At 42.4% G+C, this 27,659-nt stretch overlaps 1 protein-coding gene across 4 annotated transcripts in view; it reads left to right on the top strand.

The window, feature by feature from the left end:
* LOC110490335 (receptor-type tyrosine-protein phosphatase U) overlaps window positions 1-27,659 on the top strand; it is a 322,183-nt gene that overhangs the window by 270,252 nt on the left and 24,272 nt on the right. For 2 of the 4 annotated variants that reach the window (XM_021563669.3, XM_021563676.3), the window contains exons 18-28: window positions 2,497-2,573; window positions 4,103-4,120; window positions 4,838-4,874; window positions 7,220-7,317; window positions 7,959-8,075; window positions 14,871-15,025; window positions 15,421-15,556; window positions 16,313-16,462; window positions 23,214-23,528; window positions 24,437-24,562; window positions 25,814-25,971. In XM_021563669.3, coding sequence (XP_021419344.3) covers window positions 2,497-2,573; window positions 4,103-4,120; window positions 4,838-4,874; window positions 7,220-7,317; window positions 7,959-8,075; window positions 14,871-15,025; window positions 15,421-15,556; window positions 16,313-16,462; window positions 23,214-23,528; window positions 24,437-24,562; window positions 25,814-25,971 — 1,387 coding nt within the window. The remainder of the gene's footprint in view (window positions 1-2,496; window positions 2,574-4,102; window positions 4,121-4,837; window positions 4,875-7,219; window positions 7,318-7,958; window positions 8,076-14,870; window positions 15,026-15,420; window positions 15,557-16,312; window positions 16,463-23,213; window positions 23,529-24,436; window positions 24,563-25,813; window positions 25,972-27,659) is intronic. The other 2 variants (XM_021563683.3, XM_090200408.1) reach the window with 1 other exon arrangement.

Here is a 27,659-nt window from a genome sequence, read left to right as displayed (position 1 = left end):
CTGTGCAGCCGTATTCATCGACCTGGCCAAGGCTTTCGACTCTGTCAATCACTGCATTCTTATCGGCATACTCAACAGCCTTGGTTTCTCAAATGACTGCCTTGCCTGGTTCACCAACTACTTCTCAGACAGAGTTCGGTGTGTCAAATCGGAGGGCCTCTGGCAGTGTCTATGGGGGTGCCACAGGGTTAAATTCTCGGGCCGACTCTTTTCTCTGTGTACATCAATGATGTCGCTACTGCTGCTGGTGATTCTCTGATCCACCTCTACGCAGACGACACCATTCTGTATACTTCTGGCCCTACTTTGGACACTGTGTTAACTAACCTCCAGACGAGCTTCAATGCCATACAACTCTCCTTCCGTGGCCTCCAAAAACTAAATGCATGCTTTTCAACCGATCGCTGCCCTCACCTGCCCGCCCGTCCAGCATCACTACTATGGACGGTTCTGACTTAGAATATGTGGACAACTACAAATACCTAGGGGTCTGGTTAGACTGTAAACTCTCCTTCCAGACTCACATTAAGCATCTCCAATCCAAAATTAAATCTAGAATGGGCTTCCTATTTCGCAACAAAGCATCCTTCACTCTTGCTGCCAAACATACCCTCGTAAAACTGATGCAGTCTATCACAGTGCCATCCGTTTTGTCACCAAAGCCCCATATACTACTCACGACTGCGATCTGTATACTATCGGTGGCTGGACCTCGCTTCATATTCGTCACCAAACCCACTGGCTCCAGGTCATCTAAGTCTTTGCTAGGTAAAGCCCCGCCTTATCTCAGCTCACTGGTCACCACAGCAGCACCCACCCATAGCACGCGCTCCAGCAGGTATATTTCACTGGTCACCCCCAAAGCCAATTCTTTCCTTGGCCGCCTATCCTTCCAGTTCTCTGCTGCCAATGACTGGAACGAATTGCAAAAATCACTGAAGCTGGAGACCCATATCTCCCTCACTAACTTTAAGCACCAGCTGTCAGAGCAGCTCACAGATCACTGCACCTGTACATAGCCCTTCTGTAAATAACCCATACTGTTTTTTTGTTGCTGTTTTTTTCTCCTTTGCTCCCCAGTATCTCTACTTGCACATTCATCTTCTGCACATCTATTACTTCAGTGTTTAATTGCTAAATTGTATTTATTTCACCACTATGGCCTATTTATTGCCTTACACTTAATATAGTTTTTTCCATGTGTAACTCTGTGTTGTTGTTTGTGTCGCACTGCTTTGCTTTATCATGGCCAGGTCGCAGTTGTAAATGGCAACTTGTTCTCAACCAGCCTACCTGGTTAAATAAAGGTGAAATATAAACATTTTTAAAAAATACGATCTCGTACAACGCTGTGTACTACTCCCTTCACAGAACATTGCAAACTGTCTCTAACCATGAGAGGCCCCAGTGTACAACTGAGCAAGAGGACATGTACATTAGATTGTCTAGTTTGAGAAACAGACGCCTCACTAGTCCTCATCTGGCAGCTTCATTAAATAGTACCCGTATAACACCAGTCTCAACGTCAACAGTGAAGAGGCGACTCTGGGATGCTGGCTTTCTAGGCAGAGTTACAAAGAAAAATACATATCTCAGACTGGCCAATAAAAAGAAAACATTTAGATGGGCAAAAGAACATAGACACTGGACAGAGGAGCTCTGCCTAGAAAGCCAGCATCCCAGAGTCGCCTCTCACTGTTGATGTTGCTCACTGTTGATGTTGAGACTGGTGTTTTGCGGGTACTATTTAATGAAGCTGCCAGTTGAGGACTTGCAAAGCGTCTGTTTCTCAACTTAGACACTCTAATGTACTTGTCCTTTGAAATTAAGGTGGGAGATGTGTTATAGTGTGGACACTATATATATAATTACATTAAATATGAATTGTACTTATCTGCAGTATAGTATGATTGCTATTCATGTGTGCATGGTTATTATTGACCGTAACCTTTCCCCTTGGAAGATGTCATCACCCTGAGTTGGATCTGTACAATGCGACTATACCACATGTTGAGTGGGCTGTATTGTTTGGCTGTATTTATACCGTTTGTACATTTAAAATGTAACCTTTATTTAACTAGGCAAGTCAGTGAAGAACAAATTCTTATTTACATTGATGGCCTACCCCAGCCAAACCTGGATGGGCCAATTGTGCGCAGCCCTATGGGACTCCCTATCACAGCCCGAATATGATACAGCCTGGATGTGAACCAAGGACCTCTTGCACTGAGATGCAGTGCCTCCCACCCGGGAGCCAGTTGTGTACATGGCTGTACACCTTTTATTTCTTAGGTTGAAAGTAAAGGAAAGTTATATTGAAATGCGTGTAGGCATTCCTTGTCAAGTTACTACAGTAAATGTGTTATTTTATGTACAGATTTTTTAAATAAAATTTTAAAAAAAGAAAGGTTTTATTTAATTGAGTTGTATGTGGTGTGGATGTACTGTAATGCAATTGGAAACACGGCTGATATGTGATTCATGTTTCCATTCCAGACAACCGCCACAGAGTCAAGCTCCACCCACTCCTGGGAGACCCCAACTCCGACTACATCAACGCCAACTACATAGACGTAAGTTTCAGCTCTCCTTCCTTTCTGCTCAGAATCCTGTCCAATCACACAGTGTTATACTGGGAAACACACCAAGTCATTCCTTATCCCTTTCTGAAAAACCACAGTCCATTTCACAGTATTTTGTGTCGCCCTAAGCAATCCGGTTCCCCAGATTTACCTGTGAGAGGTTATTCCTATTCCTGGAAACACCAGGCTCACCCCACCATCCACCCAACCCCCATCCAATCACAAACCTTCCTCTTGGCATTTGGCCAGATGCCATGTCTGTTTGGTGACTACCTCTACAACCCCTTATCCAACGCTATTAATAGACAATACATTAATTTTATAATACCAAGTCCTGGCGGTAAAGCCCTTTGTAAAACCCCCCCAATCCCTCTGAATTGAATAGACTGGATTGATGTTGTTCAATCGCTGGATGGACGGGGAGCATCTCTGAGACATGATCTCTTTGACTGCTCACCTTCACTTTATTATACTTCTTGTTTCCATCTGCATCAACTAGAATGTGTTTCCCGTAGAGCAACATGCATCATCAATTTGTTGGACTGTACAGTCATGAATGCACGTTATTCCATCATAAGAGACAAACTTGTCTAAAACGCCTCGTCGGAAAGGTGAAAGCATTCCTTTTACATCGTTAAGCCGGGAGAGATATAGAGAGAGGGGACTTGTGGAGGAGAAATGCTTTTAGGGGACTTCATTAGCATAGAGAGGGCACTTGAGAGGGCACTAAAATGGGTCCGTCCTATTTTGACTCCTGCCATTGTGAGGGTGCCAATTAGAGTGTCAGGGCACAGGGAGACCAGGCATCATTAGAGACCTGCCACTTAATGCTTGGGTGCTGCTCGCTGTATGGCCAAGTTGGCCCCCTGACAAGGCCTGGTACTGAATGATGAATAAATACGTTGCTACAGGGGAGTACTTGTGGAGAGCGCATTACTATTTCACCAAAGGTTACATGGAAAAGTTTATCCTCTCTCTGAAATGTGTTTTCTGTTTGTTAAAGCAGAGGTTGACGAAGTGCGAGCTCTCAGATAGTTTTTCTCTTTAGCATTTGATTTGATCTCTTTGTCACTCATCGCCAGGCTGTGTGCCTGTATGTGTGGCTGTGTGTGTGTGGGTATACAGTATTGTGCTGTATGTATATGCATGCTTGGCAGCTGCCTGTGTTTGTCATGTGTACATACAGGGCAGTATTTTCCATCATCAAACTCTGCTGAACCCTGCTGAATGCTATATGACAGCGTCTAATTTGTTAAATAGGGAGACAGTCCAAAGCAATACACACACATGGCAGCACGTGCATGAACGAATGCATGCACGCACGCTCACACACAAAACACACACTCAGCCTCACACGCACATACTGTATGTAAACTAGCACACCTCTCAATACAGGTTCTCCTCCTGTCTGCAACCTTTATCTCCTTAGATTTCTCAATCTTCTTTCATTAACTAGCTTCTATCTGTTCTCTCTTTTTTTTCTACTACCTTCCCCACCTTCTCGACTTTGGACCCTGTAGATTCGGATTAACAGGGAAGTAAGTAATTCACTGCTCTTTCTATTGTCTACCATCCCTTTCTTTTCCCTCTTTCCCATGCAGCACATCCCTCTTTCAAAATGCAAACCCTTCAGTCTAGTGTTTGGGAGCCTGCACTCAGAGTTGGCACAAAGCAAGCTGCTCTGAGGTTTCACAATGTTCAGATTGCAGCAGAGTGAAGAAACTCTGAGGGTTGCCATCTCTTTTCCTTTTATCTGCCATTGAATCTTAGATGTTTGTCTATTTCCACCTGAGCCATGTCCAAGCTTCAAGCCAGTAGCTCATCTTACAGTAGAATAACAAGAGCACCATTGCACTCTGGCAATACCGTTGAAGGAGGTATTGTGAATAGGCACCCTTTTCTCGACCAAACCTAAATCAAAGACAACCCACTAAGTAAAGAGAAATGCACGTTTGAAGGAGCTCCCATATCTGCGGAAGACGAGACTGCCTTGTGGCCCATTGTTTGTGTGACCTGTAAGCATATAGAGCTGTGTCATTTTCACCATACCCACTGGCATGCCTTGTCATCTCCAGCATGTGACAAGTGTCCCTATGTAGTTATATTACTTGTGCTTGCATGAGGTCAAATCTCAGGAGGTTACGGTTACCACTATGACCGGTTGAGGTGGTGCGTGGATGCCGTGGGCATGCTGAAAGCGCTGTCTGAGGCACAGATGGCTTACTAAGTATGTCATCCCATGTTTTCTTTTTCAGGGCTACCATCGATCCAGCCACTTCATTGCCACTCAGGGTGAGTATCCCGCCATGTCTGGATTTGGGTGCTTGTGTGTGGGATTGTGTGTTTTTGTGTGTAAAATTGAGGTCGACCAACCTACCCAATGAACTTCCACGTAGGACCTAGCAACAGTGACACAGACAGATCTCAAGTGTCTCTCCATCCAATCAAAAGGTGACTGCATGTGTGACCCGCCAACCCACTGCATGATATGGGGTGGGTGATACATGGAGACAGAGAGAGAGAGAGTGTGTGCGTGCGGGTGCGGGTGCGTGTGCGTGTGCGTGTGCGTGTGTGTGTGTGTGTGTGTGTGTGAGAGCCTACAGTTCTCCCTCTGTCAATCATCCACACCTGTGATCTCTTACTAAGCAGCAGTTTGGGTGCACAAACTGTGTGTGTGTGTTCATGCTTTTCCATGCGTGCGTGTTTGGATGTGTAGATACACACCTCAGCATCAGTTAAACCCTCTCCTAGCGTGTCTAGCTACTCACTTATCTTACACAAACTCACTCTCTCTCTGAGAGAGAGAGATAAAGTGTGATAGAGTGTGAGTCTGAGTGAGTAAGCTATTCTTAGTGTCTTCCTCGGCCATATGATCCGTTTCCTGTTTCACCTGTCACTTCTCATACTGAGCCACAGTTCGCTGGCACAGACCAATGAACACTGCTATGAAGCACTGTACAGCACAACTTTAATTACAGTAGGGCATTTGACCTGACCAGGAAAAACTCTTTGGTCCTACTTACAGTGCCTTGCGAAAGTATTCGGCCCCCTTGAACTTTGCGACCTTTTGCCACATTTCAGGCTTCAAACATAAAGATATAAAACTGTATTTTTTTGTGAAGAATCAACAACAAGTGGGACACAATCATGAAGTGGAACGACATTTATTGGATATTTCAAAAAAATTTAACAAATCAAAAACTGAAAAATTGGGCGTGCATAATTATTCAGACCCTTTACTTTCAGTGCAGCAAACTCTCTCCAGAAGTTCAGTGAGGATCTCTGAATGATCCAATGTTGACCTAAATGACTAATGATGATAAATACAATCCACCTGTGTGTAATCAAGTCTCCGTATAAATGCACCTGCACTGTGATAGTCTCAGAGGTCCGTTAAAAGCGCAGAGAGCATCATGAAGAACAAGGAAAAGCCGGATTTGGATACAAAAAGATTTCCCAAGCTTTTAACATCCCAAGGAGCACTGTGCAAGCGATAATATTGAAATGGAAGGAGTATCAGACCACTGCAAATCTAGCAAGACCTGGCCGTCCCTCTAAACTTTCAGCTCATACAAGGAGAAGACTGATCAGAGATGCAGCCAAGAGGCCCATGATCACTCTGGATGAACTGCAGAGATCTACAGCTGAGGTGGGAGACTCTGTCCATAGGACAACAATCAGTCGTATATTGCACAAATCTGGCCTTTATGGAAGAGTTGCAAGAAGAAAGCCATTTCTTAAAGATATCCATAAAAAGTGTCGTTTAAAGTTTGCCACAAGCCACCTGGGAGACACACCAAACATGTGGAAGAAGGTGCTCTGGTCAGATGAAACCAAAATGGAACTTTTTGGCAACAATGCAAAACGTTATATTTGGCGTAAAAGCAACACAGCTCATCACCCTGAATACACCATCCCCACTGTCAAACATGGTGGTGGCAGCATCATGGTTTGGGCCTGCTTTTCTTCAGCAGGGACAGGGAAGATGGTTAAAATTGATGGGAAGATGGATGGAGCCAAATACAGGACCATTCTGGAAGCAAAAGACCTGAGACTGGGACGGAGATTTGTCTTCCAACAAGACAATGATCCAAAACATAAAGCAAAATCTACAATGGAATGGTTCAAAAATAAACATATCCAGGTGTTAGGATGGCCAAGTCAAAGTCCAGACCTGAATCCAATCGAGAATCTGTGGAAAGAACTGAAAACTGCTGTTCACAAATGCTCTCCATCCAACCTCACTGAGCTCGAGATGTTTTGCAAGGAGTAATGGGAAAAAATGTCAGTCTCTCGATGTGCAAAACTGATAGACATACCCCAAGCGACTTACAGCTGTAATCGCAGCAAAAGGTGGCGCTACAAAGTATTAACTGAATAATAACTGAATAATTTTGCACGCCCAATTTTTCAGTTTTTGACTTGTTAAAGTTTGAAATATCCAATAAATGTCGTTCCACTTCATGATTGTGTCCCACTTGTTGTTGATTCTTCACAAAAAAATACAGTTTTATATCTTTATGTTTGAAGCCTGAAATGAGGCAAAAGGTCGCAAAGTTCAAGGGGGCCGAATACTTTCGCAAGGCACTGTATATGGTTGATGGTTGATGTGATGGTTTTACCTCTTTGTCCCATAGGGCCCAAACAGGAGTCGGTGTATGACTTCTGGAGGATGGTGTGGCAGGAGAACTGCTTCAGCATTGTCATGATCACTAAACTGGTAGAGATAGGCAGGGTGAGTCCCACACTTCTCTCCTCTTACACACATCTCACACAGTGCAAAGGGGGACACAATAACATTTTCTCTGTACTGTATGCAGATCCCTTGCTATTTGCTCAGACAGACATAAGAGTAATTGAAACACCAGCAGAATGTAAATGTTATAGTCTATGTCCCGTTATTTTCTTCTGAAGTCATAAACGTAGACATAGTGGTTAGGATGACAAAGTGTTTCTATCAATATCAGTACATCAACTTTGCTGTTCCCTCTTAGCAGCTGTACTCCATAATCGATACGTTAGCTCTGGATTGTTCGTCAGCTGAATAAAAAAAAAACATCTAACCTAAATAAAAAGTTACAAAAATCCTTTGTGCCTTAATGGAAAACATTAGTGGTGGCCCAATTTTAGATATTATGTTCCCCCTCATTAAAGACTATTATAGTTACCTCTATCTATGGAAGAACTGGTTGATTTTGTTGGAGCTGAATTTAAGTATAATTGTTCTGTGTCTTCCTTACATTTATTTCATGCTGAGCAGTAGGTGACATAATTCTCCAACAAGTAACACTGCTTGGTCAAACACATGTCAAACACATTTCTGTGACTATCCTTGTATGCGTATTTGATCAAATGTAATTTGTCTCTGTTGACCAGGTGAAATGCTGTAAATACTGGCCTGATGACAGTGAGCTGTATGGAGACATCAAGATTACACTGCTGAAGCTGGACACACTTTCAGAGTACACCGTTCGTACTTTTGCCTTGGAGAGGGTAAGTCCAACCATTCTGTACCTGCACATTTTTGACATTGAGTCAGTCTACGTCGATGACCAATATCACATGGATTTTACTTGTACAGGACAAATCCCAGCTATTACTAAGTATCTTTCCCTCATTCTTTTCTTATTTGGGTTTCTTATGGCTTCACTGCTTAAATATACCATGAGGGCCTTGTTTCTTCATCCAGCGTTTCCAGGCAGTATTCTATAATAGAGAGTCTGTGATGTTTATCAGTCCAACTGAACAGAACCAGCAGTCAATCTGTCTCAATTATGAGGTGCTTCTGTTGTGAATGCATCCTATTCAGAGAACTTGGCTCCACAGAGGCCTCTTTGACTCCTCTTTCTGATAAAGGCACTTGGCGGACATATAGCACCCTGTCTCTGACTAAAGAGGGGTGATAGTAGGAAATACTACTCTGGCTCTATGGTTCTTTCCTCTCCTTTGTTACTGAGTTGGCCCCTGTACCAGTCTCATTCCCAATGCTCATAAACATTGCAGAGACCGCAGCAGTTGGCATATACACTGACTTGAGTAGACATTGTCTTACTGCCTGACGATGCATAAATACGATGTAGAGAGATTAGAATAAACAACAGCTCCTGATGTACAGACCGATGTGACTCAGAGACGATGACCATCGAGGGCCCTCTGATTAAATATGCCTGCAGTGAGAGGATTTAATAACTCAAGCTACTTAACCCCCCCCCCCCCCCTCCCACACCGCTGAGGCATGCTGCTTCTACAATGACAGCACCTGAGCTTGAAGTGTTCATTGCTCTCAGTAGACCATCCTGTCAATCAACGCCAGGGTCTCTCCATGGAGCGGCTCAGAGCAACTCTGCGGAGTGACAGTGGCACAAACACAGAATTATCGTTTCACTGTTGCCGCCACTCTCCGTGGGAGCACCACTGTACGATTATGGAGTACAGCTGCTAAGAGGGAACAGCAAAGTTCTCGCACACACTTTTTCAGTTCTGCCCACAAATTTTCTATAGGATTGAGGTCAGGGCTTTGTGATGGCCACTCCAATACCTTGACTTTGTCCTTAAGCCATTTTTCCACAACTCTGGAAGTATGCCTGGGGTCATTGTCCATTGGAAGACCAATTTGCGACCAAGCTTTAACTTCCCGACTGATGTCTTGAGATGTTGCTTCAAGATATACACATAATTTTTGTTCCTCATGATGCCATCTAATTTGTGAAGTGCACCAGTCCCTCCTGCAGCAAAGCACCCCCACAACATGATGCTGCCACCCCCGTGCTTCATGGTTGAGATGGTGTTCTTCGGCTTGCAAGCATCCCCCTTTTTCCTCCAAACATAACAATGGTCATTATGGCCAAACAGTTATATTTTTGTTTCGTCAGACCAGAGGACATTTCTCCAAAAAGTATGATCTTTGTCCCCATGTGCAGTTGCAAACCGTAGTCTGGCTTTTTTGTGGCGGTTTTGGAGCAGTTTATACTTACGTACTATTGTTTGGTACCTTCAGGCATTTGAAAATTGCTCCCAAGGATGAACCAGACTTGTGGAGGTCTACAATTTTCTTCTTGAGGTCTTGGCTGATTTATTTTGATATTCCCATGATGTCAAGCAAAGAGGCAATGAGTTTGAAGGTAGGCCTTGAAATACATCCACATGTACACCTCCAATTGACTCAAATGATGTCAAATAGCCTACCAGAAGCTTCTAAAGCCATAAAATCATTTTCTGGAATTTTCCAAGCTGTTTAAAGGGACAGTCAACTTAGTGTATGTAAACGTCTGACCCACTGGAACTGTGATACAGTGAATTATAAGTGAAATAATCTGTCTGTAAACAATTGTTGGAAAAATGACTTGTGTCATGCACAAAGTATATGTCCTAACCGACTTGCCAAAACTATTGTTAACAAGACATTTGTGAAGTGGTTGAAAAACACATTTTAATGACTCCAACCTAAGTGTATGTAAACTTCCAACCTCAACTGTAAATAACATGAGCATATCTATTTCTGCTAAGCTTCCCAGTAAAGCGTAAAAAATTGCTCAAAATAGCCCACATTAACATATGTAGATTAAGAAACAAGGTTCATGAAATCAATTATTTGCGGGTAACAGATGACATTCATATTCTATCTCTGAAACTCACTTAGATAATGCCTTTGATGATACAGTGGTAGCAATACAGTGTTATAACATTTAAGGAAAAGACAGAAATGCCAGTGGTGGAGGTATTGCGGTTTATATTCAGAACCACATTCCTGTAAAGATTAGAGAGGATCTCATGTTAAATACCTTTGAATTAATATGTCTACATGTTAATCTGCTTCACCTAAAAACCCATTCTTGTGGGAAGCTGCTATATACCACCAAGTGCTAACAGTCAGTATCTGGATAACATGTGTGAAATGCTTGATAATGTATGTGATTCAGAGTGACATGTTTTCCGGGTGATTTAAATTTGGACTGGCTTTCATCAAGCTGCCCACTAAAGAAAAAGCTTCAATCTGTAACCAGTGCCTGTAACCTGGTTCAGGTTATCCGTCAATCTAACAGGGTAGTTACAAACAGCACAGGAATTAAATCATCAACATGTATTGATCATGTCTTTACTAATACTGCAGAAATTTGGTTCAAAGCGGTATCCAAATCCATCGGATGTGGTGATCACAATATAGTAGCCATATCTAGGAAAACCAAAGTTCCAACGGCTGGGCCTAATATAGTATATAACTGGTCATATGATCATTTTTGTAGTGATTTCTATGTTGATGTAAAGGATATTTGTTGGTTCATGGTGTGTAATGAGGAGCAAATAGATGTTGCACTTGACATATTTATGAAATTGCTTATTTCAGTTACAATTAAGCATGCACCCATTAAGAAAATGACTGTAAAAACTGTAAAATCCCTGTGGATTGGTGAGAAATAGAAAAATTGTATGGTTGAGAGGGATGAGGCGAAAGGAATGGCAAATAGGTCTGGCTGCACAACCGATTGGCAAACGTATTGCAAATTGAGACATCATGTGACTAAACTGAATAACAAGAAGAAATTACACTGAAACTAAGATAAATGACATGAAGATTGATCGTAAAATGCTTTGGAGTACCTTAACTGCTCATGGTATAGGGGACGCTTGCGTCCCACTCTGCCAAAAGCCAGGGAAAATGCAGCGTGGCAAATTCAAATAATTACTATATAAAAATCAAACTTTCATTAAATCACACATGTAAGATAGTAAATTAAAGCTACACTCGTTGTGAATCCTGCCAACGTGTCAGATTTTAAAGAGGCTTTTCCGCGAAAGCATAAGAAGCTATTATCTGATGATTGCACAGCAGTAAACAACGAGGGTAGCATATTTCAACCTTGCAGGTGCTACACAAAACGCAGAAATAAAATATAAAGCATGCCTTACCTTTGACAAGCTTCTTTTGTTGGCACTCCAATATGTCCCATAAACTTCACAATTGGTCCTTTTGTTCGATTAATTCCGTCCATATATATCCAAAATGTCCATTTATTTGGCGCGTTTGATCCAGAAAAAAACAGCTTCCAAATTGCGCAACGTCAATAAAAAATATTTCAAAAGTTGCCTGTAAACTTTGCCAAAACATTTCAAACTACTTCTGTAATACAACTTTAGGTATTTTTAAACGTTAATAATCGATCAAATTGAAGACGGGTCTATCTGTGTTCAATACAGGAAGACAACAAACCAAGCTACTTTTCAAGTCTTGCTCAACTCTCAACAGTGTTACGCAGTTCCTAGATGGCCGTACTTCTTCATTGCACAAATGAATAACCTCAACCAAATTCCAAAGACTAGTGACATCCAGTGGAAGCGGTAGGAACTAAAAACAAGTTCCTAAGAAATACCGTTTCCCAATGAAACAGACCCTGCACTGAACAGACAGAGACTTCAAAAAAATCTGAACGGTTTTGCCTGCTACATAAGTTCTGTTAAACTCACAGCCATGATTCAAACAGTTGTAGAAACTTCAGTGTTTTCTATCCAAATCTACTAATGATATGCATATCTTATATTCTTGGCATGAGTAGCAGGAAGTTGAAATTGGGCACGCTATTTATCCAAAAGTGAAAATGCTGCCTCCTATACCTTAAGAAGGTAAATTACTTTTTTGGAAAATGCTAACTCCGCTCTTGAATCAGATGGCTCATTCATTACAAAACCGAATGATATTACTTTAATGATGTTTTAATTGGCAAACTTAGGCATGACATGCCAGCAACAAACGCTGACACTACAGAAGTATCGCTGACCAAACTATGAAAGACCAGCATTGTAATTTTGAATTCTGTAAAGTGAGAGGTTAAATAATGATTTTTCTATCAACAATGACAAGCCACTGGGTTCTGACAACTCGGATGGAAAATTAATGTGGAAAATAGAGGACGATATTGGCACTCATGTCTGCCGTATTTTCAATTCAACCCTAATAGAAAGTGTGTGCCCCCAATCCTGGAGGGAAGCAAAAGTAATTCCGCTACTAAAGAATAGTAAATCCCCCTTTACTGGTTCAAATAGCCGATCAATCAGCCTGTTACCAACCCTTAGCAAACTTTTAGAAAAAATTGTGTTTGACCAGATACAATACTATTTTACAGTAAACAAATTGACAAGGGGAAAGGGGGATACCTTGTCAGTTGTACAACAGAATGCATTCAACTGAAAACTGTGTTCCGCATTTAACCCAACCCTTCTGAATCAGAGAGGTGCAGGGGGCTGCCATAATCAACATTCATGTATTCGGCACCCAGGGAACAGTGGGTTAACTGCCTTGCTCAGCGGCAGAACAACACATTTTTACCTTGTCAGCTCGGCGATTCAATCCAGCAACCTTTCAGTTCCTGGCCCAACAGTCTAACCACTAGAATACCAGACTTTCAGCATGCTTATCGGGAAGGATATTCAACAAGCACAGCACTTACACGAATGGCTGATGATTGGCTAAGATAAATTGCTTAAAAAAAGATTGTGGGTGCTGTTTTGTTAGATGTCGGTGCGTTTTTTTTACATTATTGATCATAGTCTGCTACTGGAAAAACGTGTTTGTTATGGCTTTACACCCCTTGCTATGTTGTGGATAAAGAGTTTCTGTCTAACAGAACTGAGGGTGTTCTTTAATGGAAGCTTCTTCAACATAATCCAAGTAGAATCAGGAATACCCCACGGCAGCTGTCTAGGTAGGCCCCCTACTATTTTCAATCTTTACTAACAACATGCCATTGACTTTGAGTGAAGCTAGTGTGTCTATGTATGTGGATGACTAGACACGATACACGTCAGCTACTACAGCGACTGAAATGACTGCAACACTTAACAAAGAGCTGCAGTTTGTCTCAGAGTGGGTGGCAAGGAATAAGTTAGTCCTGAATATTTCCAAAACTAAAAGCATTGTATGTGGGACAAATTATTCACTAACCCTAAACCTCAACTAAATCTTGTAATACATTCTGTGGAAATTGAGCATGTGGAGATGACTAAACTGCTTTGAGTAACCCTGGATTGTAAACTGCCATGGTCAAACATATTGATATAACAGTAGTTAAGATGGGGAGAAGTCTGTCCATAATGAAGAGCTCCTCTACCTTCTTTACAGTACTGCTGTTCAGTCGTGTGGTCAGATACCACAAAAAGGGACTTGGCTCAGAACAGGGCAGCGCGGCTGGCCCTCGGATGTACCCAGAGTAACATCAATAGTATACATGTCAATCTGTCCCGGCTCAAAGTGGAGGAGAGATTAACTTCATCACTACTTGCATGTTGAATGCGCCAAGCTGTCTGTTTGAACTACTGGCACACAGCTCGCACACCCATGCATACCCCACAAGACATTCCACAAGTGGTCTCTTCACAGTCCCCAAGTCCAGAACAGACTATGGGAGGCACACAGTACTACATAGAGCCATGACGACATGGAAAACTATTCCACATCGAGTAACTGACGCAAGCAGTAGAATTTGATTTAAAAATAAATAAACATGCACCTTATGGAACAGTGGGGACTGTGAAGCAACATAAACACAGACACATGCACACACACACAATAACATACACACTCTACACACAGGTACACATGGATTTTGTATTGTAGAAATGTGGTAGTGGTGGAGTAGGGGCCTGAGGGCACACAGTGTGTTGTGAAATCTGTGAATGTATTGTAATGTTTTTAAAATTGCCTTTTTTTGCTGGACCTCAGCAAGAGTAGCTGCTGCAATGGGGATCCATAATCAATACAAATACAAACCTAAAACGCAAGGCCAAATCTATACTGGAGTTGCTTACAAAGAAGACAGTGAATGTTACAGTTTTGACTTAAATCTACTTGAAAATCTATGGCAAGAACTGAAAATGGTTGTCTAGCAATGATCAACAACCATTTTGACAGAGCTTGTAGAATTTTGAAAATAATTATGGGCAAATTGTGCACAATCCATGTGTGCAAAGCTCTTAGAGACGTACCCAGAAAGACTCACAGCTGTAACCCCTGCCAAAGGTGCTTCTACAATGTTTTGACTCATGGGTGTGAATGCTTAAGTAAATTAAATATGTTTTCGATAAATATATGTTTTCAATAAATTTGCTAACATTTATAAAAACATGTTTTCACTTTGTTATTATGGGATATTGTGTGTAGATGGGTTTGAAAACAAATATTTACTCCATTTTGAATTCATGCTGTAATACAACAAAATGTTGTATGAATACTTTCTGAAGGAACTGTAACTCATGTAATCTTCTTTTTGTTCTTCTTCTGATGTTGTGTTTCCACAGATGGGCTACTCAGCTAAACACGAGGTGCGTCAGTTCCACTTCACGTCCTGGCCGGAGCATGGGGTTCCCTACCACGCCACAGGCCTGCTGGCCTTCATACGGCGGGTCAAAGCATCCACGCCCCCCGATGCTGGACCTGTGGTCGTCCACTGCAGGTACCAGCCTCCAATCAACGCACATTGCAGTACATCACTTCCTGCTAGCTGTCAATGCTCATGCAACCATTACTACTTTGTGTTTTCAAAGCTTTAAAGCTTAGTCCCAGTGGGCAAAACTGATTGAAATGACACAATTTTAAACAGTTTTACATTCGTTATGAGTCGGACGCTATTTCAACCAGTTTTACCTGCTGTGGCTGATGCCTTGTATAGGGGAATTGCATCCATCCCCAGCCCTGATTATATTATTTTCATGTCACCCAAAGAAAGAGAGAGCCAAGAGTTGCTTTCAACCCTTATCTGAACACTGTTATTACAGTAGTGTATGTGAAGGCTTGTCCTAAAGGGTCAAAGGTCAGTGACATGTTGTTCTCCCTGTGTCTCTGTGTCAGTGTGGGGGCGGGCCGCACAGGCTGCTACATCGTGCTGGACGTCATGCTGGACATGGCCGAGTGTGAGGGTGTGGTGGACATCTACAACTGTGTCAAAACCCTCTGCTCACGACGCATTAACATGATCCAGACAGAGGTGAATGGGCTGGCCTACAGTACATTTCAGGGGGGGAAGATAAAATGATTCACACCTCTCTGGTATCCTTACATCTGTATTTTCTGTATTGTGTTTGGGGAACCGGGAGAGAGTGAGGGGAATATTCTAGCCTAGCTCGTCCACTGGGACTTGTGTATAGGTCGATGGTTTCCGAGATGTGAAGGCTTACATTGTCACAGTGCAATGCAAAAGCACATGGCTTTTCTTTCGTTGATATAGCATATCTTAATCGTATTATCTAAATCCAATATTGGTTTAGCTGTGTATTACATTTGTAGTTATTTGCAGGGGTGCTCTAATGAAATATATACACTGCAAATGTTTATTTATTTAGACATATTTATTCAGTCTCCCACCGCTCTTTGATACACTGTACAATGTTATAGCTTATATTTAATTCACATCATGGCAGGTAATGAGATTTCTCTCTCGCCACCCTTCCACACCTCATACTCTTTCTTTGTGATATGGTCCTATGTTATTTATGTTCTAACTCTCCCTGTTCTGTTGTTCTCTCTTTCTTATCTCTCTCCCTCTCGCTTTCTCTAACCCCCCCTTGTCCTCTGTATCATACTTCACCCACTTTCTTTGTGATATCATCCTATGTTCTTCATGTTCTTACTCTCTCTGTTTTGTTGTTCTGTCTTTCTCTCCCCCCTTTTCATCTCCCCTCTCTCTCTCTCTTTCTCTCTCTCCATACACACCTCTCTCTCACCCCTTTCTCTCTATCTGCAGGAGCAGTACATATTTATCCATGATGCCATCCTGGAGGCTTGTCTGTGTGGAGAGACGGCAATCTTGGTGAATGAGTTTGCACTCATCTACAAAGACATGCTGCGGTTGGACTCTCAGAGCAACTCCTCCCAGCTACGAGATGAGTTCCAGGTCAGTCACACACTGGAATGAAATAATACATCTTCTGTTTCCTTGTAAAATACTATTCAGTGACTTCACAGAAAAGGTTAAGATAAAACAAACAACACAACAACCCCAACCTAGAATACTGAATTGAAGCACTGTTGGATATTTTGACTTTGTTGCTGGTGGACTAGAGGGGATCAGAGAGAAGTTGTGTCTGGCCTGAACTTGATGTAACAACGCTGCATGGCTCAGAAGTCCAACACATTGTAGCAGAAAACAGGACAATGTAGACGGATTAAATCAGCATTCTTGGGGTGGCAGGTAGCCTAGTGGTTAGAGCATTGGGCCAGTAACCGAAAGTTTGCTGGATCGAATCCCCGAGCTGACAAGGTAAACATTTGTCATTCTGCCCCTGAACAAGGCAGTTATCCCACTGTTCCCTGGGAGGGTGTCATTGTAAATAAGTATTTGTTCTTACCTGACTTGCCTAGTTAAATACAAAAACTCAACAGACACTATGAAAGCTTAACCAAGTTTATTCTTCCCAGAGGGTCAAGACAGCTGCATTAGACAAAAACATTTTCACACAAGCACTTATGCTTAACCCTTCCTCCTAGGCTGAGTCTCCTCCAGGTTAAGGGAGAAATAAAAGTTTATGGCCCGTATCACTTAGTGGCCTGCCTAGCACTAAAGACACAATGTTTGTACAGATGGATATTGGATATTGGATATAAAACACTCTGAAGTTTCTAAAACTGATTGAATGATGTCTGTGAGTATAACAGAACTCATACGGCAGGCAAAAACCTGAGAAAAAAATCCAACCAGGAAGTGGGAAATCTGAGGTTTGTAGTTTTTCAACTCAGCCCCCATTGAAGATACAGTGGAATATTAGTTATGTTTCACTTCCCAAGGCTTCCACTTCAACAGTATTTAGAACCTGTTTTGAAGATTCCACTCTAACGGAGGGGCTCATAAGGGCTCTTTGAGTGAGTGGTCTGGCAGAGTGCCACAGCCTCGATCTGACGCGCTCACGTGAAAGGTTCATTTGTACATTCCACTTCATTTGTACAGACAAAGAAATTGTCCGGTTGGAACATTAATGAAGTTGTATGTTAAAAACATCCTAAAGATTGATTCCATACTTAGTTTGGCATGTTTCTACGGACTGTAACGGAACGTTTTGAACTTTTCGTCCGACGTTCGGCGCGACCTGAACGCGCTTTTGGATTTGTTTACCAAACGCCATAACAAAATAAGTTATTTGGACATAACTGATGGACATTATCGAAAAAATCAAACATTTATTGTGGAACTGGGATTCCTGGGAGTGCATTCTGATAAAGATCATCAAAGGTAAGTGAATATTTAAAATTTCTGAATAATGTTGACTACCCAGTATCTTTTTGGCTGCTTTGTTGTCTAAAGGCTGTACTCAGATTATTGCATGGTTTGCTTTCTCTGCAAAGTTTTAAAAAAATCTGACACAGCGTTGCATTAAGGAGAAGTGTATCTAAAGTTCCATGTATAATAGTCGTATCTTTATCAATGTTTATTATGAGTATTTCTGTCAATTGATATGGCTCTCTGCAATACCACTGCATGTTTTAGAAATACTGAACATAACGCACCAATGTAAACTCATAGATTTTTTTATATAAATATGAACTTTATCAAACAAAACATACATGAAGTCATCTGATGAAGATCATCAAAGGTTAGTGATTAATTTTATCTCTATTTCTGCTTTTTGTGACTCCTCTCTTTGGCTGGAAAAAATGGCTGTGTTTTTCTGTGGCTTGGTGGTGACCTAACATAATCGTTTGTGGTGCTTTCGTTGTAAATCCTTTTTGAAATCAGACACTGTGGCTGGATTAACGAGAATTTTATCTTTAAAATGGTGTAAAATACTTGTATGCCACTACTCTACAACACACACGCAATAACATACACATGTACACATACTGTAGATTATATTTTGTAGATATGTGGTAGTAGAGTAGTGGCCTGAGGGCACACACTTAATGTGTTGTGAAATCTCTTCTTATGTTTTTAAAATAGTATAAACTGCCTTAATTTTGCTGGGCCCCAGGAAATGTAGAATATTTAGCAGATGTTATTACGGGTGTTTTGCGAAATGCTTCTGTTCCTAGCTTCAACAGGGCAGTAGTATCTAACAATTCACAACAATACACAGAAATCTAAAAGTAAAAGAATGGAAATAAGAATGTCGGAGTGGCATTGACTAAAACACAGTATGTAAGCATTATTAAAGTGACTAGTGTTTCATTATTAAAGTGACCAGTGATTCCAAGTCTATGTACATAGGGCAGCAGCCTCTACGGTGCAGGGTTTAGTAATGGGGATCCATAATACATTTAAATACAAATATAATGTTGCTCCAAAAGGAATTACAGTTTATTACAGAGGCACAAATAGTTATAGTCACCACCAAAGTAACTGTTTGTTCCCACTGAATAATTGTTTCCAGGGGAACAAATAGTTACTCTGTAGGTGACTACAACTTTTTGAATACAGATCTCAGAAAATGTATGCTTTTTTTAAGGTCTGGTGCAGGTGTATGTGCATCCATGCGTGAATGTGAGCTTGTATATGCATGCCTGCCTGTTTTGCATGTGTGTTTGCTAATGGCATAACAAGGATTCCAGTTTCTTCTCACCTTTAAAAGTGTATGATTATCATTCAAATCCCCCATGATTTGTGGGAAGCCGGGAATGTTGTGGTCTCAAACCACTTTATTTGATTCTGATTAGGACAGAGGGGCACCAGCTGTGTTCCCTCATGCATTAACTTCCTCTCTTAGCCCTCCAAACAGTACTGTCTACTGACTCTACTATAAGAGCAGCATCATTGATTCAAGGTTTTGCATTTCAAAGTACTGCATTTCATACTGGAATAGCCCCACACGCATCCCCCCTTTTAAGTTTCAAGTTGTAATGACACATGCACATGTACAGTGAAATACCTTTCTTGGAAGCTCTAAACCCAACAATGCAACAATGTAATACTAAAAATAACATGAGGTAGAACAAAAATACGCAGCAGCGTATATGATGATTGTATTTGAGTGGGTGTGCGTGTGTGTGGAGTATGTATAAATGTATATGCATATTATGTGTGTGTGAGCAAATGATGAAGTGAGTAGTTGTGTGTGTTTTGGAGTGTCAGTGTGCGTGAGTGTGTAAGGCTCTGTGAGTGTGCAGTGCAAAAATAAATAAAAGGGTCAATTCAGATAGTCTATGTAGCCATTTTGTAAGCTATTTAGTTACCTATTTAGCAGTCTTATGGCTTGGGGATCTTCAAGTCTGTTGGTGTCAGATTTGATGCACCGGTACCACTTGCCATGCAGAAGCAGAGAGAACAGTCTATGGCTTGGGTGGCTGGAGTCTTCTTGGTGTTAGGGGGCAGTATTTTCATTTTTGGAAAAAAAACGTTCTCGTTTTAAACGGGATATTTTGTCAGGAAAAGATGATAGAATATGCATATATATAGCTTTGGATAGAAAACACTCTAACGTTTCTAAAACTGTAACGATATTGTCTGTGAGTATAACAGAACTGATGTTGCAGGCGAAAGCCTGAGAAAAATCTAAACCCGGAAGTGCCCCAGGTTTTGAAAGCGCTGCGTTCCAATGACTCCCTATTCAGCTGTGAACGTACCATCAACGAGTTTACGCTTTCTACGTATTCCCCAAGGTCTCTACAGCATTGTGACGTAGTTTTACGCATTTCTGTTGAAGAATAGCCGTAGGCAGCCACATTGCGTAAGTGGTCACATGGTGGCTCCGAGAGAGATTCTCGCGTAAAATACAGAGGTAGCCATTACTCCAATCGGACAGAGTGAAAAACGAATTGTCCCGACTGATATATTATCGAATAGATATTAGAAAAAAACCTTGAGGATGGATTCTAAACAACGTTTGCCATGTTTCTGTCAATATCATGGAGCTAATTTGGCGTTGTGGTGACCGCAATTTCCGGGCGATTTCTCAGCCAAACGTGAAGAACAAACGGAGCTATTTCGCCTACAAAAATAATATTTTGGGAAAAAATGAACTTTGGCTGTCTACCTGGGAGTCTCGTGAGTGAAAACATCCGAAGTTCATCAAAGGTAAACGATTTAATTTGATTGCTTTTCTGATTTCCGTGACAAGTTTGCCTGCTGCTAGCAAGGCGTAGCACAGTATGCATGTTTGTGTGCATGGACTTTGCAGATGTATTTCTTACATGTGCAGCACATAGTATTTGTTTTGCAGTCCTTCTTTGGGGGGTAGAATTGGCATCTCCTCCTCTTACCTGCCCCAGCTGCAGCCTCAGGTGGATCAGGACAAGATTCAGCCCCCTGAACAGCTTTCACAAGCGCTGCAGAGGCTTCTGTGTGGGGGAGGCGCTCCCTTCTTTGAATGTGTGGGGTTACATGTGCCTTTCCCAGCTGTTCCATAACACGAAGGCATTGTTTGAGGACACATCAATGATGTTATGGAAGATGACCAGAGGCCAGCGGGCAGTCATCCTCCTGCAGCTGTAAGTTCCAATCACCTTGTCCAGGTTGTCCATGCCTCCTTTGTTGTGGTTGTAGTCTAGGATGATGGCTAGTTTTCTGTCCTCATGATCACTGATCTCAGCCGTTTTGTGGAGTGTGCTCAGGAGGACCACATTATTGTTACTCTTTGGGAGGTAAGAAACTAGAGTGGTGGTGGGGCTGAAGGCAATTTTTGATTAGAAGGCCTCTCCCTTGTTGCGAGGAGTGCAAGGGGGAGCTCAGGCTTGTTCTTTCTAACTGTGCCAACCATGGTGATCTTTCTCTTCAGGAGCTGCTGACTGAGTTCAATCAGTAGCACATATAATCTAAATTTCTCATTGTGAGTGTGTGTGTGTCTTTGTGGTTTTTGTGGTGTGTAAATTATTTTATAACTGCTGGGTCAAAAATGACCCAAAGACAATTTTTGTACCCTGGTGATGTACAGCTTTCATGGAAATATGAACAAAGGTGATGTTTCACTTTTTCTAATGTTGGGGTCACTCAAATTAAAAATATATAATTTAGGGGGTTTTCTCTGCTGTTTAACATAGTGGCGGGTCATTTTTTTACAAAACAAGGGTTAAGTCACACCGAGGACCTTGAAGTTCGTTTCTCTCATCTCCTCACCTTGGATTTATCTAGCTAACTAGCATAATTAGCTATAAACTGGTCGAGATGGCTTGTTCTCAGAGGTGTTCAGTTTTAACTTGTTTGTATAGCTAGCTAACTAACTAACTAACAAACAAATGTATGTACTGTCAATCAAAAACGTAGCGCCTAAGTCTTTGCATTTGCAAAAAATCTCTCCTCACATTGACCCTCAGCACTTCGACACACGAGTCCGGGTATTTATATGCTGATCTCATGCCTCAACAAGCTTTTGATTGGTCAGAGTCAGTATTCCTGGCAGATGTGTAAAGCAAATGTGTGTGAGAGAAACATCCACACGAGCTCAGCCATCCATCCATATAAAGAGATGCACGTGCAATTATTGAGCTGGGATTTTCACGCTGGGAGAAATTTCACCGCATGACGTCACAATCAGAACACAATCAGAACGACTGCAAACTTTTTCACGCGGGGAATATTTTTACATGACACAGGGTAGTAGTCATTGTTGCATGAAGACTTCTTGGGAACAGGAATGGTGGTGGTCATTAGAACATGTGTGGATTACAGACTAGAACAAGGAGAGGTGGAAAATTACTATGAATATGCCTGCCAGCTCTGAGTACGAGTCCGGGAATACCATCGGACCCCGCGGCCTTGCAAGGGGTGACATGATTAAAGACCTTACTCACGTCGGCCTCGGAACGCGAGTTCACCCAGTCCTCTAGGTCGGTGATGGCGCTCACACCCGGCACACTTTTACTGTTTACTGTGTTTTTCCAAATACACTTCATATGAATTATGCCACTTTTCATTACTTGACGATTCATTACTTATTACTTAGGCAGGGGAAAATGGGCATGGGTGCTCTCTGATTACAGGTTGTTAGTTCTTCCTAAGTAAAATGGGCAAGTGGATCCCTTTGATCCTGTAAATTCACCCAACTGACATTCCTTCTGAAAGGATCCATGCAATGTATGCCAAATACAACCTCTAATACAAACTCTACCTATATTTTGCTCATGCCGAATCTATCACAAAGCCCAGATAAAGCCAATACCAGCCAGTATCACTAAGATCAACATTTCTCAGATCTATTATTGATGTGGTGCATTAATGATCCAAACATTCTGTTTATTTTGTCTTATGTAATTAGGGTGGAATACTTGTTAATGTTCATCAAAAGGAATAGGTGCAAATGATTCTGTTTTCACTTTTGTTTTCCCAAAGGTTCATAACATTTGTGTTCATTATGCAAGAGGCTGGCCTAATTATTCCAATTTGTTATTGAACTCTGTGACTATTTCAGAGTGATGTTAAACTATTTTAAAGATGCTTCTAACTGAAACTGTCAATCAATGTACCAGTATTGACAGAGAATTACGAGTGGCCAATCTGTCATTACATGCTGTTTCTCCACCCCCACTTCCTCCCCTTCTTTCTGTCCGCCTGCATCAATTCCCTCCTTTCCCTCTTTTTTCTTCATCACCTATTTTTATTTCTGATACTTCATCTCACCTCACCTCACCAATCTCATAAATTCTCCCTTCATTAAATCTTTATATCCCTCCAACTTTTCTTCCTCCCTCCTTCCCTCCCTTTCCACCTCCCCTCCGTCCTCCAGACGTTGAACTCGGTCACCCCTCACCTGGACGTGGAGGAGTGCAGCATCGCCCTGCTCCCCAGGAACCGGGAGAAGAACCGCAGCATGGACGTGCTGCCGCCCGACCGCGTCCTGGCATTCCTGGTCACCACCGAGGGCGAGAGCAACAACTACATCAACGCGGCACTCACTGACAGCTTCCACCAGCCCGCCGCTTTCATCGTCACCCCTCACCCGCTCCCCGGCACCACCGCCGACTTCTGGAGGTTGGTGTTCGACTACGGCTGCACCTCGGTGGTCATGCTCAACCAGCTCAACCAGTCCAACTCTGCCTGGGTGAGCTATACATATCAATATTTATGCATATTAAGATATACTGTATGCATGTAATATATATGTATGTATATATGTATATGTTAATGAACGCAGTTTATTAGGAAGGGACAGTGTTCTGTTGATGAATTAGCATTTCACTTTTCACATTGAAAAATGCTGCAGATCTGAGTTTGAATCTAGTTCTGATTCTACTGGCAGTGTCTGGGATGCTGTATCTTAGCTCAACTCTTGCTCCTGTGTCCGTTGTGCTAATAGCAGAAGACTTAGCCAGTCAGAGCCATGCCGCTCTGCCATCATTTAGTCTCTGTATAAGTGTGTGTGCTTTTGGATTTGTTCTTTCACACTGCATTGTGCCTCTTTGATCTCTGACCACATTGGTATTGCGGAGTCAGTAACACTCCTCGCTTGATTTCAGTCTCTAGAGATTCAGCTATATCAACTTTAATTCCTACCCCCAAGCCACAACTCAAGGTTTCTCTTTGTAGGTATCTCACAGTGTCTGCCTGACTGTCATTTAATACCGTCCCACTTCTCTGTTGCTCTCTCTTGCTCTGTCTGTCTCACACATATACACATTCTCTCTTCCTCTCGCTCTCTCCCTCCACCTCTCTCTTTCGCTCTCTCCGCGCTCACTTTGTTTCATAATTATGTGAGAGCCCTTCCTTTCAGAAAGGTCTGCTAGTTTTTGTTGCAATACCAGTTCCAATCACATGCCGTTGGAACACATTTGGAGTTGTCACAGGGTGGTTTTGGGGGTGAATTGATTAGACTCTGATATTTCCCTTTTGGAATCTTGACATTGATCTATAGGTCCCAAAGATGCCAAATGAACTATTTTCTCCTCCTCCTCCTTTTTTCACTCTACCCTACCTCCCTGTCTCTCTCTTTCCCCTCCTCTCTCTCTCTAGCCCTGTGTCCAGTACTGGCCAGAGCCTGGTCTGCAGCAGTATGGGCCAATGGAGGTTGAGTTCCTGTCCATGTCAGCTGACGACGACGTCATCACTCGTCTGTTCTGTGTCAAAAATGTGACAAGGGTGAGCATTTATACACACACACACACAGTTGATGCGTTCAATCCTATAAAACAACCGTCTCCCTTTTTCAATTTCCTGCTTGACATTACGTTGATGGGCATCTTCCTTTTCTTCCTGCTGGGATACTAAGGGGAACTTTGACCATAATGCATGTCACATCCACAATGTGGGATATTCTAATAGGCTCAAATGCACATTTTCTCTCCCTTTTTATTTGTTCATAAAGCGTGTCACAAATTTACCTGACATAGAGAATCAGGCAGAACTCATGAATTAGGCTTCATGTCAATCCCAACTGAAGATGACAGCTCTGTTGTCAAAGTACAGGGAGTACTGGTGTTGTCAAAGTCCCCCTTAGTATGCCGGCAGGAAGAAAAGGAAGATGCCTGTCAATGTTCCCTCCCTACCTCTGTGAAGAATAATAGAGACTTTGTTTGGTGTGCGTGTGCATGTTTGTGCTTGTGCATATGCCTACGTGCCTTTTTGTGTGTGTCTTAATGATCTATTTCTGTCTGTCTGTCAGAACGGTAGAAAGAGCTGAGTTTGTGTACATTACTGTACTGTGTGTGGGTGTGTAAATGAATAGGTGTGTTGCATCACTGTCAACCAGACTGTCCCTGCTGGCAGGTTGTGAGAGGAAGTGCCCATAACCACCCTCATAGAGTGGCATCCTCCTTTCCCCAATCTACCCCTCCTGTCATCCCTCCTCACCTACACTACCTCTCTCTACCTCTCTCCTCTACACTGCACTGTCAAACAGCACCTCACACAACCTGGAAGAATGCAACCCACAGATAGCATAGTGTCGGGAAATGGTGTGTTTGTCTGTGTGAAATGAGGGTGTGTGCAATTGTTTGTGTGTGTGAAAGAGAAATAGGTCCATAGAAAATCCCACTTCCATGATTGTAACTTCTCCTTGCATCCTATTTGTTTGTGTTAGTCCAATCTGCATGATTTACAGTGCATCCCTAGCTCCTTACTTGTAGGGCTGGAGGCTGTTACAGCTGTCACGTGTGCCCCTGCAGCATCAGAGTGATATTAATGCAGGTGCTGGTTTGGGCTATAGCTCTGAGCACACATGGACATCTCTCTTTCACACCTCAGGTCCCAGTCTCACCAGCAGAGCTATAAATCTCTCACACTTATGGACACACATGAACGCGCACACGCAGGCAGGAACTCATGCACACACACATGCATACACACACACATTTAGGTCTCATGAGCTTCATGTTTTCTTTCTGTGCTTAGCCCCAGGAGGGCCAGCTGGTGGTGTGTCAGTTCCAGTTCCTGCGCTGGTCAGCCTACCGCGACGTGCCCGACTCCAAGAAGGCCTTCCTCAGCCTACTGGCTCACGTGCACAAGTGGCAGAGGGAGTGTGGAGATGGCCGCACTGTTGTCCACTGCCTGTGAGTATTCCTGACAATCTGATACACACACAAGTGCTCACATGCACGAACGCAATCACTGGTGCTCTCGTGTATGCTTCAGTGCTCGCTTCGAGCCAAGCAACACTGAAGCATACACAAGAGCACCAGCTGTTCTGGATGACTGTGTGATAACGCTCTTGGTAGCCGATGTGAGCAAGACCTTTAACAACACTGTCATCTCAGATTTTCAAAAAATGCTTTTCAACCATAGCTACACAAGCATTTGTGTAAGAGTATTGAGCATAGCATAGCATTAAGCCTAGCATTCAGCAGGCAACATTTTCACAAAAACAAGAAAAGCATTCAAATAAAATAATTTACCTTTGAAGAACTTCGGATGTTGTCAATGAGGAGACTCTCAGTTAGATAGCAAATGTTCAGTTTTTCCAAAAATATTATTTGTGTAGGAGAAATCGCTCCGTTTTGTTTATCACGTTTGGCTAAGAAAAAAAAACGAAAATTCAGTCATTACAACGGCAAACTTTTTTCCAAATTAACTCCATAATATCGACAGAAACATGGCAAACGTTGTTTAGAATCAATCCTCAAGGTGTTTTTCACATATCTATTCGATGATAAATCATTCCTGGCAGTTTGGTTTCTCCTCTGAACAAAATGGAAAAATGCACGCACCTGGAGATTACGCAATAGTTTCGACGGAGGACACCGAGCGGACACCTGGTAAATGGAGTCTCTTATGGTCAATTTTCCAATGATATGCCTACAAATACGTCACAATGCTGCAGACACCTTGGGGAAACGACAGAAAGTGTAGTCCTTGCGCATTCACAGCCAGATAAGGAGACATTGGAACACAGCGCATTCAAAATCTGGCTCACTTCCTGTATGAAATGTCATCTTGGTTTCGCCTAGCATTAGTTCTGTGGCACTCACAGACAATATCTTTGCAGTTTTGGAAACGTCAGAGTGTTTTCTTTCCAAAGCTGTCAATTATATGCATAGTCGAGCATCTTTTCGTGACAAAATATCTTGTTTAAAACGAGAACGTTTTTCATCCAAAATGAAATACTGCCCCCAGAGGTTCAAGAGGTTAAACAGGTCAACATTCACAAAGCCGCTGGGCCAGATAGATTACAAGGACGTGTACTCAAAGCATGAGTGAACCAACTGGTAAGTGTCTTCACTGACATTTTCAACCTCTCCCTGACTGAGTCTGTAATACCTACATGTTTCAAGCAGACCACCATAGTCTATGTGCCCAAAGAAGCGAAGCTAACCTGCTTAAATGATTACCGCCCGTAGCACTCAGTGCTTTGAATGGCTGGTCATGGCTCACATCAACAGCGTCCTCCCGGATACCCTAGACCCATTCCAACTTGCATACCGCCCCAACAGATCCAAAGATGATGCAATCTCTATTGCACTCCACAATGCCCTTTCCCACCTGGACAAAATGAGAATGCTGTTCATTGACTACAGCTCAGCCTTCAACACCATAGCGCCCACAAAGCTCATCACTAAGCTAAGGACCCTGGGACTAAACACCTCCGTCTGCAACTGGATCCTGGACATCCTGACGTGCTGCCCCCAGGTGGTAAGAGTAGGCAACAACACGTCTGCCACGCTGATCCTCAACACTGGGGCCCCTCAGGGGTGTGTTCTTTGGCCCCTCCTGTACTCCCTGTTCACCCATGACTGCATGGCCA

This window comes from Oncorhynchus mykiss, chromosome 2 (genome assembly GCF_057628025.1).
Source record: "Oncorhynchus mykiss isolate SJ-2025 chromosome 2, ASM5762802v1, whole genome shotgun sequence".
Lineage (NCBI taxonomy): Eukaryota > Metazoa > Chordata > Actinopteri > Salmoniformes > Salmonidae > Oncorhynchus > Oncorhynchus mykiss.
This window is presented reverse-complemented; position numbering and strand designations above follow the sequence as displayed.